The sequence below is a fragment of the Rhineura floridana genome, chromosome 5 (genome assembly GCF_030035675.1).
Source record: "Rhineura floridana isolate rRhiFlo1 chromosome 5, rRhiFlo1.hap2, whole genome shotgun sequence".
Lineage (NCBI taxonomy): Eukaryota > Metazoa > Chordata > Lepidosauria > Squamata > Rhineuridae > Rhineura > Rhineura floridana.
Window position 1 is genome coordinate 169,613,777 of NC_084484.1, and position 21,514 is coordinate 169,635,290.

Sequence of the window (21,514 nt, forward strand, 5' to 3'; positions counted from 1 at the left end):
GACGTCTGGCATTTCTCGCTTCATATATGGGTAAGAGCCTTTGTTGTAGAATCTTGAGCATTACTTTACTTGCATGGGATATTAAGGCAGTAGTTTGATAAGTACTGCATTTCCTGGGATCCCCTTTCTTTGGAATTGGGATGTATATGGAATACTTCCAGTCTGTGGGCCATTGTTTAGTTTTCCATATTTCTTGACAGATTTTAGTCAAAATATGGACTGATTCAGTCTCAGTAGCTTGTAGCAACTCTATTGGTATGCCATCTATTCTTGGTGATTTGTTTCTTCCAAATATTTTAAGAGCAGCTTTCACTTCACATTCTAAAATTTCTGGTTCTTCATCATATGGTTCCTCCGTGAATGAATCTGTCATTCTTGCATCTCTTTTATAGAGTTCTTCAGTGTATTGCTTCCATCTTCCGTTTATTTTATCTCGGTCAGTCAGTGTGTTCCCCTATTGATTATTCAACATCCCTACTCTTGGTTTAAATTTCCCTTTCATTTCTCTAATCTTTTGGAACAGGGCTCTTCTTCTTCCCATTTTGTTGTCCTCTTCTATTTCTATACAGTAACTATTGTAATAGTTCTCTTTGTCCCTACGTACTAGTTGCTGTATTGTTGCGTTTAGGGTTCTGACTGTATTTCTATCTCCTTTTGCTTTCCTTCTCTCTTTAACCATTTGAAGAGTTTCTTCAGTCATCCATTGGGGTCTTTCTCTCTTTTTAACTAGAGGTATTATCTTTTTGCATTCTTCTCTGATAACGTCTCTGATTTCATTCTATAGTTCTGGTTCTCTGTCAACTAAGTTTAAAGCCTCAAACCTGTTCCTTATTTGATCTTTATAACCTTCTGGGATGTTATTTAAATTGTATTTTGGCATTATGATTGCTTTGTTATTCTTCTTTAGCTTTCCTCTGATTTTCGATACGATCAGTTCATGATCTGTACCGCAGTCTGCTCCTGGTCTTGTTTTTGCAGAAAGTATGCAACTTCTCCATCTTCTGCTACCAATTATATAACCAATTTGATTCCTATATTGACCATCTGGTGATGTCCGTGTGTACAGTCGTCTTTTCGGTTGTTCAAAAAATGTGTTTGCAAGAAACAAATTATTGGCTTCACAGAATTCAATAAGTCTTTCTCCTGCTTCGTTTCTGTCTCCTAAGCCCCATTTCCCCACAATTCCTAATTCTTCTCTGTTCCCTACTTTTGCATTCCAATCTCCCATGATTATCAGCACATCTTGTTTTGGTGTGTGATCAATTTCTTCCTGTACTTCTGCGTAAAATCTCTCCAATTCCTCCTCTTCTGCATTTGCCGTTGGAGCACAGACTTCGATGATGGTTATGTTGATAGGTTTTCCATTTAATCTCAATGATATCACTCGCTCAGACCTTGCGTTGTAGCAAGAGCAATTAGGAGCTACATCGCTTCTTACTATTAAAGCAAACCCATTTCTTCTTGATTTCTCATTTCCTGCATAAAATATTTTGTAGTTGCCTGATTGCGTTCCATTTCTTGCTTGACAATTTCTAACTTTCCCTGGTTCATGCTTCTCACATTCCATGTTCCTATTGTGTGCGGACTCCGGACTCACCTTTTGCATTCGTGCGCATCAGCCTCTGGGCTTCCTTTCAGCTTTGACCCAGCTGTGTCATTAGTCACAGCGCTACTCGTACTTGTCCTTTGTTCTTCCCCAGTAGTTCGATGAGTGCCTTCTGACCTGGGGGTCTCATCTTCCAGCACTATCTTGTGTTGCGTTTTGGATACTCTGTTCATAGGGTTTTCATGGTAAGAGATATTCAGAGGTGGTTTACCATTGCTAGCTGGCATATAAAGTTATATAATTTGCCATATTTGTCAAATGTACAGAGCACTCCTGTGCATGTTTACAAAAAAAGAACCACAGGTGCTTACTCCATGTAAGCACACAAAGAAGAATTTGCAGCCTCAAAAGTATTATACAGCCATGAGAGTGGCTGGTTATACAGCCACAAGAGTGGTTGTATACTATAGCCAGCATGGATTTTTTGCATTCTGCAGTGTTATATTGAAAATACCCCCATGCCATTCTGATGCTTCCCATAAGCTCATTTCAAAACAAAACCTTACAAAATGTATAGTCCTGAACTCAGAAACGTGTCCTTAATAATCCTATAAATTTTCATAGTGATACACAAAACAGTCAGAGAATCGAGAGTTCAAAGTGTAAAAAGAGGGGGGGAAACCCAGACCCCTGTTGGACTTTTTTCTGTTAGTGTTCTCATAATTTGTTGAAATTCATTAAAAATCAGAGTACCTGTAATCCTATTACTGACCTTGCCCCGTATTCTGAACTTCATCTTCTGCAGTTTAATTAAAAATCGGTCAGGCATTTTTTTAACTTTTAATTAAGAAATGTAGCATAGGAATCAGTTATAAGCCTGGACATGCTCAGTAAGAACCAACTGTGTGTGTTCTAAAAGCCAGACTCACGACTTCCGGGAAGGGTGACTTAGCCTGTGCCTGCTTTTGAGACGGGCTCCTGCCTCAAAAGAAGCTTATTCAGATATATCAGTCAGGTTTTTTTTTTTTTTTTGACTGATTAAACTTCTCCCGGGTAGGGAGAAACGAAGAGATTAACCTCAAAGCCTATTTTTGTTGGGACGACCAGATCTCATTAATTTATGGGACGAGGTCCAGCCGACGAAGGTGGGACGGATTTTCAACAACAAGCTCTATCTGATAAAGCGAACGTTCATCTTATCTTCTAAGAGAGAACGCACTAACAGGCAAGCACCCTTCTTTCTATATTTTTCTTTTACTTGACTTAAATTGTTGCTGTTTAAAAGAGATTTGCCAGATTGATCGGTTTTTGACATCTCACTGGGGAGCCATAACTTCTCTCTGCTACTTACTAATTAATAGCTTATCTCTGTTTTTGTTGCAAAAAGCTGTCCTGGATTTGCATTCTAAAGATATACACAGAAGAGGGATTTCTATTCCAGATTTTTATTTTGAAGAATATTATATTGTCTGAGACTACTCTCTTTTTGGTCTATTTTATTTTGACGAATCTGTTTCCTGACGACCGCCATTAATTGTTTCGATCCTGGGAACTGCATTTTGTTTACTTAAGCATGGAGAGATAAGGCTGTCTGCTCTGTTTATACTGTGATGTCACCAAGTTTGGAGTATTAACCCAATTGTTGCTGAAATAAGAAGTGGTTTTCCTATATTTTTCTTTTAAAATGGCAATTAAGAAAGTGGCTGAGAATCTGGAAATAACTATGTTTCAGAAAATAATGGATGAGATTGAGATAACGAAACAAAACCTGCGACAGGGTTGTAAGGAGCTGAAAATTGAATTGAGTAAAATGAAGCAGGAGATTAAAGATATAGGGGTCCCTGTGAGAGAGGTGACCCTGGAAGGGGTCCCTGTGAGAGAGGAGACCCCGGAGATTGGAACAAACGTGGAACAGGAAAAAGATTTGGAGTCTATGGACTTTAGAAACAAAATCTATTGTTTGGAGACACAGGAGATTAAAGACATAGGGGTCCTTGTGAGAGAGGAGACCCTGGAGACTGGAACAGGGGTCCCTGTGAGAGAGGAGACCCTGGAGACTGGAACAGGGGTCCCTGTGAGAGAGGAGATCCCGGAGATTGGAACAAACGTGGAACAGGAACAAGATTTGGAGTCTATGGACTTTAGAAATAAAATCTATTGTTTGGAACTCAATGTTATCTCTGAAGAAATTAATGAAGATTCTAGAGATAAAGTTATCAATGGCATGGATAATCTTCTGGACTGGAATGATGTGATGGAGCCCAATATAGAGAAAATCTATGGAATTAACTGCAGCCATGTGACAATGGAAAAACTTTTAAGAGATGACCCAGTGTATTTTGAAAAAAAGAACAGAGATATGATTTTACAGCAGTATTTCAGCAACCTATTCAGAATGGATGGCAAGAAAATATTTGGGATAGAGGTAATTCCCATCAGACTCTTACTATATGACTATGGCTTTGACAGCAAGATTATTATGGAATACTGATAATGGAAGATTGGATATTGAAATTACTGGACTTAACAAGACTACTGAAGATGGAAGATGGAAAATGGAACTAATAGGGATAATAGAACAATGGCTACTGAAATTACTGAACCTAACAGATTCTGATGTGATGGATTAATTGAAATGTTTATTTTGACTATGGTTATGACAATAAGATTATCATAATTAGTAATGAGATGGATTAATCGATATGCTTATCTGGAAAAAAAATTGATAGATATATTTCTTAAAGAATTGAAACCTCTCTTTGACTTTTTGTGGAAAGAATAAAGTAATGTTTATGAGATTTGATGATTAAGTAAGATAACTACTGGAGGAAAGTGATTTTATAATATGACTTAAGAGACAGGATTGTTATATATTATAGACTTATAACTGATTTGATCTTTGACAAATGGGAAGTCAATATTTTACTCTTTATTTTTTATTTTTCTTTTTTTTTTCTTTTTTTTTTTTTGTTTAACTATTTTTGATTTTGTTTTTTGTCTTTGAATGTTTTATGATTTCGTCTTGTATGTTTTATGAAAATCTGAATAAAAATTATTGAAAAAAAAAAAAATAAAAGCCAGACTCACAGCTGCTGGGCTTGCCTAATCAGGAGGCCACACTCATGCCAGACCTTTATTTCACTTTAGGCAGTCTTGGTTTCCCCCAAAGAATCCTGGGAAGTGTAGTTTGTGAAGGGTCCTGAGAGAAAACTCCTATTCCCCTGACAGAGCTCCAGGAGCCAGAGTGGTTTTGTCAGGCCCTTTTCTGGAGATTCTAGCTCTATGAGTTCTTCTGACTGGATGGTGGATGTGCAACCTGTCCTGGATGGGGTTGCACTCCCCCTGAAGGAGCAGGTTCGTAGGGGTTCTCCTAGAATCATCTCTGTCACTTGAGGCTCAGGTAGCCTCAATGGCACGGAGTGCCTTCTACCAACTTTGGTTGGTGGCCCAACTACGTCCCTATCTGGACAGGGATAACCTGGCTTCAGTTGTCCATGCTCTGGTAACCTCTAAATTAGATTACTGCAATGCACTCTACGTGGGGCTGCCTTTGAAGACGGTTTGGAAACTGCAGCTTGTGCAAAATGCAGCGGCCAGATTGGTAAGAGGGACCAGACGGTCCGAACATATAAAACCGATTCTGGCACGCTTGCACTGGCTGCCTTTATGTTTCCGAGCTCAATTCAAGGTGCTGGTATTGACCTATAAAGCCTTACACGGCTTGGGACCACAATATCTGATGGAATGCCTCTCCGATACGAACCCACCCGTACACTACATTCAAGATCAAAGGCCCTCCTTCGGGTGCCTACTCCGAGGGAAGCTCGGAGAATGGCAACAAGGGGTGGCCCCCAAATTATGGAATGATGTTGCTGACGAGGTACGCCTGGTGCCAACACTGTCATCATTTCAGTGCCAGGTCAAGACTTTCCTCTTCTCCCAGGCATTTTAGCATGTGTTTTATATTGTTTTAAATTTTTAAATTGTGTTTTAAATTTTTTTAAAAGATATATTTTAAATTGTATTTGCTTTTAGTTATTGTAAACCGCCCAGAGAGCTTCGGCTATGGGGCAGTATACAAGTTTAATAAATAAATAAATATGAGGGCAATAGGGCATCTCTTGGCAACTCTCAGCATTCCTCACTAACTACATTTCCCAGGATTTTTTGGGAGAAGCCATAACTGTCTAAAGTGGAATAAAGGTCTGGTGTGTATGTGGCCAGGAACAGCTTTGGTTTACATTTGTGTGGGAGACTACATGTACCTGCTGTAGAATGAAAAGGTGGTGGTGGGGAACGCTGAAAAACAATCACATTGTTCACAATGTTGTCCACCCAATCACCTCCCCTCCTCCTCCCTGCCCCTCCCCCAGCTCAGTTTCACTTATCCTAAGCATGATTGCACAGGAGTAAATCCAATTGAACTCAAAAAGCATGCAAATGATCAAACCTGCCCTCCCCTCCTCCTATCCCCTCTCTCTTGCCCCTTCCTCCCCCTTGCTGCACCCCTCCCACTGTCCCCTTCCTCCCCCTCCCCATTATCAGTTTTACCTGTCCTAAGCCTGATTGCATAGGAGTAAATTCCATTGAAAATAAGCATGCAAATGATCAGACCTGCTTTTCCTCTCCTTCCCCCTCCTCTCCCTTCCTCTTCCCTTCTTCCTCCTCTCCCTTCCTCTTCCCTTCTTCCTCCTCTCCTGCCCACCCCACCCCTCCCTCCCTCCCTCCCTCTTGTCTTCCTCACCCCCATGGTCAGTTTTACCTATCCTAAGCATGATTGCACAGGAGTAACTCCCACTGAACTCAATAAGCATGAAGTTATCAAACCTTTTCTCCTCCCCCTCTCTCTCCTGCCTGCCCCACTCCCCTTCTCTGCCCTTCCTCCTCCTCCCCTCCCCACCCCCTGTGGTCAGTTTCACCTATCCTAAGCATGATTACTGGGGAGTAAATCCCCCTGATCAATGGAAGCATGCAAATGATCAAGCAATTCTCAGCAAACTTGCACAGGATTCCATTTCTTACCTCCCATATTAAAAAGCAGAGAAATTCACTAATAGGGGAAAAAAACCTCGCGATCAGCTCAGATAACAGAAACCAGATATGTGCTGTGCTGATCTTGTTTTAGCAGGGAGGAAGCAACAATATTAAACCGGTTGATATAGTTCAGATGGTCACTTTAAATATGTCTGATTTACTTTGCAATTTTAGTGAAGTTTTCTATAGTAAATCATTTTCTTTTGCTTCTGTTTCTGTGAATATGCGAAGTATAGCAACACTTTGCAACACGGAAAAAAAAAAGCTGCAAAACCAATTGTGGAATAATGGCACTGACTGTTCTGCAGAATATTTTCCAATGGACACGAGGAGTGTCTCAGTTTGCACAAGATAAAACAGTGGGACGTGGAATATATTTTAGCAAAATTCTAGGTGTGCTCTATGTTTTTAATTGATCATGCCCACCTTGCTTTAAATGAAGTGGTTTAAACATACCAGCCTGACAACATGCATCTTGGGCAGGCTAAGTTTGTTTTTTCCAACAGCTAGAGTCATTCCTGAAGTAGCAACATATTGTAACCAGTCTGATTTTACATCAAACTGCAGTTTCAGATTCAACTGTTGATGCACCCAAAATAGAACTAGAACATAGCCTCCAATTTGAAACACAAAAGGCTGTCTTCACCATCACATGACACTTTCCAATAAAAAGGCTTTGAAATTAATAAAAATAACTTTGACACAGATTTCTAGGATGAATAATGAGAGAAATATAATTTTCTAGGTTAGATTCTCTGTAGAAACATTAGTAACACAGGAAAGAAGCAAAGTAAGAGGAACACCAACAAACATACAAAAGTGTAATTCTCCATCTTTGGAGATGGCAGGTGTTGCCACCACTCACCATATGCTCAGAGGCACATGTTACCAAATTCTTGCAAGCTACACAGGAAGTAGGTTGGACTGTGAAGAACAACCCAAATTGTGTTTGCATTTTGACAAATCTGTTGGGTACATTCTTAAACTGCAAGGGTTTTTTTTGCATATTAGTGAACATATAGCTTAGTTTGTATTTGCCATTGTGCAAAAATACCTAATATTAGAGAGAGCTCTCCAGTCTGCCAATTGAAGTTGTTCTTCATTCCCAACAATAGAAATTGGCTTCAACTGATTTGTTAATGACTCTTATTGATGCATATTTCATAAAATAAAGAGCTTATTGCTGACATCCACACTGATAGACACTTCATTCAGAGTCTGTTTGCAATAGCATAATCCAATTTCCTCTTGGCATGTAATTGAAAAACTTGTTATGCATCCTTGTAGGCAAGGCTATGGCATCTACCCTTGAGCAAATACCTAGCTGAGCAAAGGAGTCTGTCTCTGCCTCTTGCTTCACTTGTTGAACCAGCTGGGGCTGTTGAGGAAAGAATATACAAAGCCAAACTTCAGGATGGGGGTCTGGATCCTTGTACTACGTTGTTAGGCATGTTCAGCCATTTGCCCGAACATGGAAATACTCAAAGTGAGGTTAGGGGTAGGAATGTGCATGCACTCCCTGCCCCAACATCTTTGCAAACATTGTCCCTCACCCAGTTCAAGTAAAACACCGTAGAAGCCCCCTGCAGGGGCTGAGGGGGGCACAAGGACTTTTGGGTGGGACTTAAATGTGTGCCCCTGCCCCCATTCACACTTTGCTAGTTTGCATGTTGAGGTGAATGCTTGAACATGCCTTTTAGATTCAACCCCTCCGCGCTGCTGCCTGGAGATTCCATCTACCTTGTTGTTTTGGGGGAGGCTGCCTCTGCTTCCTTGCCTTTATTCTCCTTGCTGTTCAGGCTAGCCAGGACCTGCACACCAAATGCTGATAATAGAAGTGCACGGCAGCAGTCATTTTAGATTTCTGCCCTGTCTTCCATACATGGCTTTTTTTTGCACCCCATTTGTTTTATGACAGGTTTTTTTGTGATAAAGAGGTGAATAACAGGCCTGAGCCAGCATGGGAGGAACCTCTTGTGAAAGAGAGGGGAAAAAATGTTTGCCTGTTCAAAGTGAGGACAGGAGTACTGCCCTCACTCTGACTTTGCTTAGTTATGCTCATCAAGCAGCCAATCTTTGCTCTGATTTGGCTTCATGCTAATGTCCCATAGCCAAACGTGATTGGTTAGGTCATGACGCTGAAGTGATCCCTGAGTGAAAAATACTCTTTTTTTTTAAAAAAAAAAGCACCAAAGCTATACATCAGACAAAAAACCCAGCAGTGAACTACGTCAAAAAAAGAGAAAAGGAAGGAGGACTTCTGAAACCTTTGCTGTGCCCACCCTCTGTTCACCAGGTTTTTGTGTGTAAGAATATGGGCTATCGCCAGATCTACAGTTTGAAGCTGTAGTTCAAACCAAAAATCAGTAAGCACCACTGTTTTAGTCCATTAGTTGAAGATCAAGGGATGTAGCTAACTGATGCAGAAATCTGGCCTCTGTACCTGAAGATACATTTTCCTTCACAAACCCTCATTTCCAACAAGGACCTAAATGGATTATTTTTTCTCCTTCCCTTGCTCCCACCCCCTGAAATCAGATTCCAGGCTATGGTCTGAAAGCACATGAGGCCAGCACTCTGCTGAAGTTAAGCAGGGTCAGGTCTGGTCAGTTCCTGGATGGGAGACTGTCTGGGGACCATATGTAAGCCGCCTTGGGTTTCTATCATTAAAAGAAAGGCGGGGTATAAATGTAAGAAATTAATTAATTAATTCAGTGCCTGAAACATTTCTTTTGAAATGTACCATGTTTTGCGTCATTGTGGTAAGATTTATCCATGTAATGGATAAAGTGAGTCAGTTAAGTTTTGGAAACCATAATTTGGGATCAAATTGTAGAGATGCAGCTTATATTGATTTCACATGAAGAAACACTCTTTAAAAAGGCAAAAAACCCCAACAACAACTGTGTGGCTCCTTTTTGCTCTCCTGCAGAAGGAAAGTGGAGATAATTTCTAACCATTTGCTAGGGAGACAGATTGTCAGCTGGGAACAACTTTTTGCACGACAGCGGGGGGTAGAGGAGAGTCAACACTAATTGTTTGTCAAGTCAGAGAATTGAATAGGACAAGAAAGAAATGGAAGTAAAGTCGGGAACATCATCCCCTTGGTCAAATCTCATAGGTGTCTTGGAAGAATGGAAACATAAGTTTTAATTTACAGCTCTACAGGGACAAAGGTTACATCTTCTAACCAAACCAATTGGAAGTATATTTCCATTACTTCCATTATAATACATAGAAGTGGTGTTTACAAAATAAGCAATTCAGTGAAGGATAGGTCACATCCACAACATACGTTTAAAACACTCAGGCACCTGGTTGGCCACTGTGAGAACAGGATGCTGGACTAGATGGGCCACTGGCCTGATCCAGCAGGCTCTTCTTATGTTCTTATGTTCTTATGACCACTTTAATAGCCATGGCTTCCCCCCAGAGAATCCACGGAACATTAGTTTTTTAAGGGTACTGACCTCACAGTGCTACAATTCCAGCATCCTTAACAAACCAGAGTTCCCAGGATTTTCTGTGACTGTTAAAGTGGTATGAACATCTTAGATGTATAGTGTGGATGTAACCATAGTGATATCTGTCTATCATGAAGACATAAAGCTGCCTTCTGAGTCATACGCTGGCCCATTCAGCAGATGGCCCTTTTACTCTTGAGTGGCAGTGGCTTTCCAAGAACTTTCCCAGTCCTGCCTTCTGATGTCGCCCTTTCTCTTCTAACTAGAGATGCTGAGGATTGAACCTGGGGCCTTCTGAAAACAAGGCATGCACTCTGCCACTGAGCTTTGCCCCCCTCCTTACAGAGACCATAGCAGGGCCAAGACATTTCTCTAACTGAGACCTTGTAGTGCCAATGGCCTGACTCGGTATACAACAGCGTTATCTGTTCATGAACTGACAAGTACTCAAATAACCCCTAGGAAGGTTCACAGATTGCAGCCATCATTGTTGGCCAACCTTTCTCTGCCTAGTTCTTCTTGGTGGGCTGAGACTGCTGCTGATAATTCTGCTGGGAGATGTCAGTACCATCCAGGGCTCTTGATTTTATACGTACATATCTGATCACAACAATTCTGTTACTAGCTTTGGTGGGAATCTTACCGTTGTGATTACGGTGAGTGCTCAAATGCCATAGTCTCTGTAATCTCACATATTCCTCTACAGAGCTCAGAGTACCCTTGCCCTCCATGGGGTAGGTTAGTCTGACTCAAGCTTGCCTGTATTCTGAAATCATGTGGAGAATGATTGTAGATCATAAATAAGCTGGATGTACTTATATCATTGTATTGCTAATTCGCAAGTAATAGGGTAGAATATTGTGGCTCTTTCCTCTTCTCCATGAGTTAAAGGGCTGGAGCAGAGGTGGAGAACTTCTGATCTCTGGGCCTGATTAGGCTCCGCATGGGTACCAATTTAGCCTGTGAGGCAGTTTCCTCCAAACCATGCCCACCCCTGCCCCACCCTTGAAATCATACGTGATGTTGGGTGGGGCAGGTACGCCTTTGGCTACAAAGGAACAATGAGAGCTTAAAGTGAGCTCCAGATTTGTTTATTTGCAAGCAGAGCTTGCTAATGACAGTGAGCCCCATTGGTATTGCATGCATTAAAGAGTTCCCCATCTTCTGATTTGTCCATTTGTGGGACTCATTTGGTTAGCTGCTAAAGTCATACTTTTTTGTTCAATGAAAGTTGAAAATCCAGTGAGGGCTTTGGAATGTGTGTGATGGTGGCCAAACACCTCTGGGGTTATAGCCCTAATTTCAAAATTTCCCGGTGAGCTTACAGCTTAGAGGCAAGAGTGTCTGCAGAAATATTTCTGGGGTGGGGGCAAGGTCTATGAATTGTTACCATAGGTCATGGCCAGCCCACCATGACATTTAGAATTCTGGGGTGGTGGTTAGGGTTACCAACCGTACTCTTTTAGAGATGGTGCAACAGCATACTCTTACTTTTCACTTATCAAAGCCAAATGTACTCTTTTTGAAATGACAAAAGGATGGTAACCCTAGTGGTGGTGGAAGTCCCGTCCCCCGCAGACACCCTTGCTTAGGAGGGATTTGAAATTGGCTCTGCTCTTCTGAATCCAACACTCTACCCACTACGACTGCGGAAGGGCCATAGCTCAGTAGTAGAGCATCTCTCTGTCACGTAGAAGGTCCCAGGTTCATTCTCCAGGAGAGACTCCCTGTCTGAAATTCTGGAGAGCCACTGCCAGTCAGTGTTGACAATACTGAGCTAGCTAGACCAATAGTCTGATTTGGTATAAGGCAGCTTCCTACATTCCCTTATATTTTTGTATGGCCTTCTATTTATTTATTTATTGTATTTATATACCGCCCCATAGCCGAAGCTCTCTGGGCGGTTTACAGTAACTAAAAACATTAAAACAAATATACAGATTTAAAACACATCTTTTAAAAACAATTTAAAAACACAATTAAAAAATTTAAAACAATTTAAAAACGCATGCTAAAATGCCTGGGAGAAGAGGAAAGTCTTGACCTGGTGCCGAAAGTTGGTGCCAGGTTCACTTTGTCAGATAGATCATTCCATAATTTGGGGGCCACCACTGAGAAGGCCCTCTCCCTTGTTGCCAGCCTCCAAGCTTCCCTTGGAGTAGGCACCCGGAGGAAGGCCTTTGATGTTGAGCATAGTGTACAGGTGGGTTCATAGTGTACGGGTGGGTATTCACTTCAGCCATAATGTGCTTACTTCCCTTTGCACTGTTGCATAGGCACTTCAGTGGAAAGAAAACCACTGCCATTCTCCTCTGCTGTAAAGGAAATGAGTAGCTATCCAATGCTTCTTTGCACCCAGTAAGAAAAAATAAAACAAAATAAAGAGGCTTCTGCCTTTGAAAATAACATTCTACCAAAATATTTCTACCTAGGGGGACAGTAGCAATTATACTCTATACTCACAAACACGCAATAGTGTTTTAAGGATAGAATTTCAAGGGAATAGAAAAATGGTGCCAATGTGACAGAGTATCATACAGCTGCAGAGGACTGGGTTCAAATTCCCCACTCAGCCACAAAACTCACTTTGGACAAATCACTCTGCTAACCTACCTTACAGTGCTGTGAGAACAAAATGGGGTACATCACCAAAATCCACTTAAAGGAATAACATTGTATTCAGTATAATGAATTAATACTGAGCCGCTTGATGGCCAAGCACTCCTCCACCCCAGAGTACAGCACATTTTAACTGGGTGCTAAACTGCCACCTTCAATCTCTCACTTTGGCGATAGAAAGTGGAGGAGGGAGGGGGAGGAGGGAGAAGAGACACTGAAAGCCTCATCTTGCTTTAGGATTGTTTTTTTTTTTAAAAAAGACAAGCACATAGGAAACTTACCATGTCTAGCTTGGCAACTTATTAAGGGAAATGCCTGAAGTCTAAGAATGAGACGCAAATCCAGAAGGAGTCTTTTAATGACTCTTAAAAGATTTTTGATCTTTTAAGAAAGATAGTGTGGCATAGGTCATGTGTTTAAGGTGTTTTTTTTGCACACAGAGAACAGAAAAGTGCATTGGTGTACTAAACTGGCCTGACACACATATCACTGAATCCACAAAGTTCAAGCAGCTTCAACACACCTTTTATATTCCCACTGTCTTGCTTACATATGGTGAAAAACAATACGTTAAGCCTTGTAATTCAGAAGACTGCAGCTGCAAAAGCTGAAGGCAGCCCTTCTCTAAGATGATTCTGCATGATGGGAACTAAAAACCTGATGAAACAGATTTATTTTATATGCAGCTCTGAATTACAGGTTTGCTTGTTGCTTGTTGATTAGATAAGTAGTGTTTGAAGCCGAAGCATGGTTTAGGTGCTGTTTTCTGAGGTAGGAGTCAAGTTGACCTCTGGAAGCTTCTGGAACTCCAGCAGTCCTTTTGTGTGCCTGAATCGCTCCATGTGTGTTTAGCTTAATGGACTCTGACTGGTTGCTCAGATCCATTGTTTCCTGACAGCTCAGCTGCTGCAGGCCCAAACAATGATAGTGTGTGTCAGTGGCCTCCCCAGAGAGAGAGAGAGAGAAGCCAGATGGATGACTTAGGTCTGGCTCCAGCTTTTTTTGTGGGTCTACAGCTAAATTTAGGCAGTTCAAATAAATAAAAGGCAATCGAGTTACCTCTGTAGGGAGGGCAGATATGCCTGTGGCCAACGCTCCCAGTTGGGTGGGAGAAGCCCACACAGCCAAAATCAAGCGCTGCGTGGGAGAGGTAATTTACAGTTATTCCTGTTCAAATACTCAGCACTCTGCTGCCTAAGGCTGCATCTGCACTATACATTTAAAGCAGTATCATGCCGCTTTAACCAGTCGTGGCTTCCCCCAAAGAATCCTGGGAACTGTAGTTTGTTATGGTGCTGAGGGTGGTTAGGAGCCCCTTATTCCCCTCTGAGAACTACAATTCCCAGAGTCTCCTAGGAAGAGGGATTGATTGTTTATTTTTATTTATTTATTTATTATTTGATTTATATCCCGCCCTTCCTCCAGTAGGAGCCCAGCAGGAGACGGCTGAACCACTTTGAAAATTGTAGCTCTGCGTGGGGAATAATTCCCTTTGAAAGTATAGTGCACAATGCATCAATGAATAAAACAAATGCAAAACTAACTGGCATACTGCTTTTAGGGATTAAACATCCCTATCTAACTCTAAAAGCCTGGCTAAATAAAAACACGCTCAGTTGATGTCTACGCAATGAGGACGCAACTCCAGGGGGAGACTATTCCAAAGTAGAGGCCCCACTGCACAGAAGATGCTTTTACAAGCCCCCTTACCATGAATCCTGGTTGGGACCATCAGCAGGGCATCCCCTGCCTGCTCCTGATTGGCCTTAAGGATCGAGTTGATTGGTATTGGGGGAGGTACTCCTAAAGATATTTAGGCCTCGAGACACTCGGGGCTTTATACCCAACACCGTATTGCATCTTGCTGTTCTCTAGCCATTGAGTGCGCCTTTCTTGCGTGATGTAAGATCAGGCCCAGCCTTCCAGGGGAACGCAGCTAGAGTAGCCAACCAGTGAAAGTGGATTGGGGCCTGAAAAGCTGGTAAGTTCAATATTCCATCAGGCTGCACCCACTGGCCTACCAGGTTCTGCCTTGGCTCCGCCCTCTGACCCGAGTGCTCCAGTATTCTTGCAATCAAGAGCTGGTAACCATAGGAGCAAGCATGTCATGTGCTCTGGATCTCCATCTTACAGAGGCTCCAAACCATTTGATTCTTACTGTTACACCAGAGCACCATGTGTCATTCTGAGGTACTGATAAGGAAATACTTAAGCCTATCTATGAATATAAATCTGTCTGTAATTAAGCCATAGCTGGATGGCATTGAAATATGACCTTCAAGTAATGGGGGTTTTGTTAAGGGGGTGTGGGGTGCTCTTAACTTCTCTATGATATGTTAATTTAACCTGTCACCCCTGAGTGCTTGGGACTGGATAGAAGCTGGGACTAGTTAGGTAATGTTAATAAGGTGGAAGTAGCCAATGTGGTCCTCTCCAGATGTTTTGGACTACTGTCAGCCTATCTGGCATGACCAATGGTCATAGGAGTTGTAGTCCAGCAACATCTGGAGGGCACCACGTTAACTACCCTTGTAAAAAGCTCATCTCACCTTTTATATACCCAGTCGATCACTGTGCTCTGCAGGAGAGGGCCTCCTGTAGAAACCATCTTATCAAAAGGTCCATTCGGCATGACAGTGTTCTTCAAAACAATACAAACATTTATAAAAACAGTTAAAGTAGTTCCAGTACACTTAAAAGCCTTGTTGGAAGAGGAAGGTCTTCAGTACATGCCAAAAAGACAGCGAGGTGGCACCTGCCTAATACACAATGGGAGGGAATTCCAAAGAGCAGGTGTCACCACCCTAAAGACCCAGTCCCTATATCTACAGCAGTGTTCTTCAACCTCTTGTCCCCAGATGTGGTTGGGCTACAACTCCCATCATCCACAGCCAACTTGTACCATCATCCCTGACCATTGGCTATCAACTTGCTACCCTTCATGACATCCCAAATCTGTTGCCTGAGACAGTTGCTTTGCTCTCCGTAATGGTAGGACTGGCCTTTGCCATGAGCAGTGGAGTCCTTTAGGGCAAATGGGACACTGCCTCACCAACCTTAATCTGCCCTCAGCCAATACCCATGTCTTCTTACTTGCAACTTGTCCAAGGTGTAACACTGGCAATGAGCTCCTTAATGTTGTCTTTGTTGTCTTTGTAGAACGCAACAGGGAGGAAGAGGACAAAGCTAGCTGGCTTTGCCTGTAATTAGCCCTGCCTCCACCTACAATTGGGCTCCCTGCCTACCAGTCCCAATGGCCACCGGCCATTGCTACCCATGTGCTAAGATAGCCAGTGGAGGCTGTTCTCTGTGTTCCATCTTTAAGAGAAGTACATAGTGAGTTGTCAACTAAGTCCTACTCAGCGCAGACCTATTGAAATTAATGAACCTAAGTTAGTCATGTCTATTAACTTCGATGGGTCTACTCTGAGTAGGGCTAGTATTGAATACCAACCTATGTAGACCTTCTGTTGTGGTGCCCCAACTATGGAATGACCTCCCTGTGTTCTCTTCAGCAGCAGGTTAAAACATTTTATTTGCCCAGACATTTTAAATTAGTGGGTGGAATGGTTTTGATTCCTTTTAAATTTTTGTAATTTTATGTTTCTTCGCATACTGCCTTGGCACCCATTTTTTTGGATGAAGGTGCAGTTTGTATGCCTTAAAAATAAGAGGCTTTATTTTATTATTTATTTATTTATTTTATTTCATTTTTAAACCGCCCATAGCGAATAGCTCTCTGGGCGGTGTACAAAAGATTAAAAGTACAGAAATACAAAATATCACAATAAATAAACTGAAACAAAGAGATTTAAAATTGTAACATTAAACGCATTAAAATGCCTGGGAGCATAGCCAGGTCTTAACCTGGCGCCGAAAAGATAGAAGCGTCGGCGCGAGGCGTATTTCTTCGGGGAGGCTATTCCACAATTCGGGGGCCACTACAGAAAAGGCCCTAGATCGAGTAACTGTCCTCCGGGCTTCCCGATGGGTTGGTACCCGGAGGAGGGCCTTAGACGCTGAGCGAAGTGACCGGGTCGGTTCATAGCGGGAGAGGTGTTCTACAAGATACTGCGGTCCCACGCCGTGTAAGGCTTTATAGGTCAAAACCAGCACCTTGAATCTGGCTCGGAAGCAAATAGGTAGCCAGTGCAAACGGGCCAGAACAGGTGTTATATGCGCTGACCAGCTGGTCCTCGTCAGCAGTCTGGCTGCTGCGTTTTGCACTAGCTGAAGCTTCCGAACTGTCTTCAAGGGCAGCCCTACGTAGAGCGCATTACAGTAATCCAACCTAGAAGTTACCAGAGCATGAACAACTGAGGCGAGGTCATCCCTGTCCAGATAGGGGCGTAGCTGGGCTACCAACCGAAGGTGGTAGAATGCATTCCTTGCCACCGTGGCCACTTGCGCCTCCAGAGACAAGGAAGGATCGAAAAGAACCCCAAGACTACGAACCTGTTCCTTCAAGGGGAGTGTAACCCCATCTAGAACAGGGTAAGCATCCACCATCTGGGCAGGGAAGGCATTCACCAACAGTGTCTCAGTCTTGTCTGGATTGAGTCTCAGTTTATTAGCTCTCATCCAGTCCATTATCGCGGTCAGGCAGTGATTCAGCACATCCACAGACTCACCTGTAGAAGATGAAAAGGAGAAATAGAGCTGCGTGTCATCAGCGTACTGGTTGCAACACACTCCAAAATTCCTGATGACGGCACCCAGAGGCTGCATGTAGATGTTAAAAAGCATGGAGGACAAAACCGACCCCTGAGGGACTCCACAATGGAGAGTCCAAGGAGTCGAGCAATGTTCCCCAAGTACTACCTTCTGGTGACGATCCGCCAAGTAGGAGCGGAACCACTGCCAAGCAGTGCCTCCAACTCCCAACTCCGCGAGTCTCCCCAGAAGGATACCATGGTCGATGGTATCAAACGCCGCTGAGAGATCAAGGAGAATCAACAGAGTCACACTCCCTCTGTCCCTGTCCCGACAAAGGTCATCATACAGGGCGACCAAGGCTGTTTCAGTGCCAAAACCAGGCCTAAAACCGGATTGAAACGGATCCAGATAATCGGTCTCATCCAAGAGCACCTGGAGCTGACCGGCAACCACCCGCTCCAGAACCTTGCCCAAAAAGGGGACATTCGCCACCGGTCTATAGTTGTTCAGGTCATCTGGGTATAAGGAAGGTTTCTTTAAGAGAGGTCTTACTACTGCCTCCTTGAGGCTACTAGGGACTACTCCCTCACTCAAGGAGGCATTTATCACTTCCTTGGCCCAGCCGGTGGTAGTAGTCCTGCTAGCCTTCACTAGCCAAGATGGACAAGGATCTAGAGCAGACGTGGTCGCCCGCACCAATCCAAGTACCTTGTCCACTTCCTCAAGCTGCACCAACTGAAACTCATCCAATAATGAAAGACAAGACCGTGTTCTGGACACTTCAATGGATTCGTCTGTCATAACATCGGAGTCTAGGTCCCTACGGATGCATGCGATTTTATTTTGGAAGTGCCCTGCGATGTCGTTACAGCGAGCTTCAGATGTTTCAATAGTATCTCGAGGACCAGAATGTAAGAGTCCTCGTACAACCCTAAAAAGCTCTGCAGGGCGGCAGAGAGATGTCCTGATAGAGGCAGCGAAGTGAAACTTCTTTTATAAGGTTGGCCTTTATTAATAAGAGGCTGTTGGATCAGATTAGTGGCCATCTAGTCCAGCATCCTGTTCTCGCAGTGGCCAACCAGAGAAGCCCATGCGAAGCCTGCAAGCAGGACCTCAGCACAAGGGTACTCTCCCTGCTGCAGTTTCCAGCAGCTGGTATTCACAAGCATAGCCTTTGACCATAGGGGCAAAACATAGCCATTGTGGCTAGTAGCCGCTGATAGCCTTATCCTCCATGAATTTGTGTAATCCTCTTTTAATGCTAACTAAATTGGTGGGCCAGCACTGTCTCTTATGGCAGCGAGTTCCATAGCTCAAATATGCACTGTGTGAGGAAGTACTTTCTTTTTTCTGTCCTGAATGTTCTGGCAAGATGAATGACTTGACAATCTCAAAACATCTTGGGTATTCATGGTGCTGTTTGTTCAAGAATAGTGAGGTACCATTCCCTCCTTCCTTCTTTTTTTAATAGATCTGGAAGTAATGAAGCCTTTAATAGGAGATCAGAATTCAGACACTGATGACGAGGAGGAGAATGAATTGCTGCCTCCTGAGAAGAAATACCAACTTGATAATCAGGAGAGCATTACGTATGTACTGTAATTCCTACTTAAGAAAACCAATGTGTATTTGCACGCTTGCTTTGCTTCGCTTCCCCACCCTAACTCCTTCCCCTTATGCCTGGCCAACCCCAGCTTGCCTGGGCTGCCTGCCATCCACTGCCTCCCTCCTCTTCTTTTGTTGTCTTTAGCCTCCGATGCTGCTGAGGGCAAAACGGAAACATTGGTGTGTGGCAGCAGCAGAGCAGGATAGTTACTGGGGAGCTGCCCTGTTCTGACAGTTCCTCTGCATTTCGCCTGTGCCACCCTGCCTCTGTCTTCCTCCTCCACTGGGCAGCAGCTCTCAGAAGAGTGCAATCACGTTGTAGTTTGCAGTGCCACCTATTGGTGGCCAGGCAAACTGCTGCATGACTACAGCCTTACCTTTTAATTATATACCAAGATATTTTAAAAGAAAATAATTGCTTACTGCCTTCTGGTTTTTCCTGTGGCTGCAAAAGATCGAACCCAGGGGGCATATGGGTTCTGGTTGTTTTTACACTGTACTAGTTTACAGATGCTTCTCTCTATTGTGCATGTGTGTATTTTTTTTTAATTTATAGGTTTCTACAGACGCTTACTCATCTTCTCAAAGGAAACATTGGAACTGGACTTCTGGGCCTTCCACTTGCAATAAAAAATGCAGGGCTTGTGGTAAGTGGCTAGCCAATTCCAAGTTCGGGGAGGGTGAACAATCCATGTAGATTTTACTGTTGAGGTTTGTGTGTTAGTAGTTCATCAGTGGGACCAGCAACAAATGGTTGTAATCCAGTGTTAGTCACACTTGATGTTAGGACCATTGAAATTAATGGGCATGATTAACTTAGGTCAGTTAATTTCAATAAGTCTGCTCCATAGATCTATTGAACTTAGTTGGCTAAAACACGGAGTGGACTCCTGTGCAGGGTATCAGCCAGCAATGGCCCTTTCCAGGATACTCCATTCCATTTTCTCCTTTCCCTCCCAACAGTCAGTGAGCATTCTGTGGCTGTGGATCAAACTTGGTTCCTTCTGTGCTGTATTTGGGTTTGTTGTTGTTTTCTCCCCTTGGGGTTTCCCCCTGATTTTTTTTTCTTGTTCTGTAAAGCTGTTGATATATAGGATTGTGGACTTGGAAGTAAAGGCACCCTCCCCTGTCCTTCAGCAAGTCTCTCTGCCTGAGCCCAAATGATTCTCGCCTACATCTTGAGATGATTGCAAATGGATAGGGTATGTTGTCACCTGGCCTGGATGGGAAGAAAGCTAAATGTTCATGTAGGTGTAGAGCTCATGCAGCCAACTTTTTTTTGTCCTGAGGGCTACATTCACCCTTGGCCAACCTTCCCGGCGACCACATGCCAGTATTCAGGGTGGCCAACCCATACTCTTGCATGCATATGCAGGCACAGTACTCTCCAGCTCATCCTGCAGATCAGTTGAGGAGAAGGGACTTTTGTTCCCTTTCCACTTATCAACGGAGCGATCTGATGCCTGGGGAGGGGTTGATTCGCATCCCTGTTGGAACGTTGGGCTCTGCCCACACCAGTGCTGTGTCTACTTTAATTGTTCTTTCTTTTTGCTGCCACTGTGAAAATTGATGGGGTCTTGGGAAGGAGGTTAGAAATATTTGCTGGGGGGCGAACTAGGGGTTAGCCACCCCTGCTTTCTGGGTAGTTTGCTCACTCTCTGCCCCCGTCCAGGCTGCTTAACTTGGAGGGGCAAAGGGAAGTGACTAGAATTCATGCTAGAGATCAAGGGAAGATAATACTATTTGTTTTTATTTAACAAAAATTATATACTGCTTGACTGTAACAAAACCTCTAAGCGATTTCCAAGAAATATTAAAACTATCAATAAAACAGTTAAAAACAAGTTATTAAAACCATTTTGAAAAATGATTAAAAACAGCAGTAGACTAAAAAGACATTAAAGCACATCAGCATCTGTGTGCCTGGATAGGCTTGCATAAACAGAAATTATTTTTTAAGCAGGCACCAAAAGGAATAAAGTGAAAGCGCCTGCCTGATGTCAATAGGCAGGGAGTTCCAAAGTGTAATGGCTGCCACACTAAGACAACAATTTCTTACAAGTGCACAGTGAGAATTATGTGGCACCTGTAATGGGGCCAGTTGTGCAGATTGAAGTGGGTGCATGCTGGGTAAGGCACAAGTAAATTGGTCCCAAACTGTTAATCCCAAACCATGTGTGATTTGTGCAGTGCACCCAAGATCCCTTGCAGTGCTGTTGAAGCAGCTGAGGTTGGATTTGTACACCGTTGCGGCTTGAGGCAGCAATAAGTTGGGAAGACGGAGAGCTGGAGTCGTATCCTCTGTACTAATAGTAAACTCCTTCTCCAAGGTGTAGATCCTTATGTAGTGAAAACGGATCCTTGCACATAGAGGTATCAGCGGGGTCGGGGGGAACACTACTGTGTACTTTCGTAAACAAACTGTTTAGAACACGGGTGGGGACCTTTTTACAGCCCAGGAGCCGCCTTCCTTTCTGGGCAACGTTCTGAGGGCCACATGCCAGTGATGGGTGGGGCCAGGGAAGAAATGAGCAGAACAATGAATTGTATGTTTTACCTTTGTACAGTAGACTTGCTTTCTACATGCACG

General features: G+C 43.2%; 1 protein-coding gene across 2 annotated transcripts in view; it reads left to right on the top strand.

Moving 5' to 3' along the window:
* The window catches only part of SLC36A4 (solute carrier family 36 member 4), a 144,046-nt gene that overhangs the window by 6,924 nt on the left and 115,608 nt on the right, over positions 1-21,514 (top strand). The window contains exons 2-3 of one of the 2 annotated variants that reach the window (XM_061628851.1): positions 18,791-18,908; positions 19,481-19,571. In XM_061628851.1, coding sequence (XP_061484835.1) covers positions 18,791-18,908; positions 19,481-19,571 — 209 coding nt within the window. Of the gene's footprint in view, positions 1-18,790; positions 18,909-19,480; positions 19,572-20,004; positions 20,127-21,514 lie in introns of those variants that run through there. The other variant, XM_061628852.1, reaches the window with a different exon arrangement.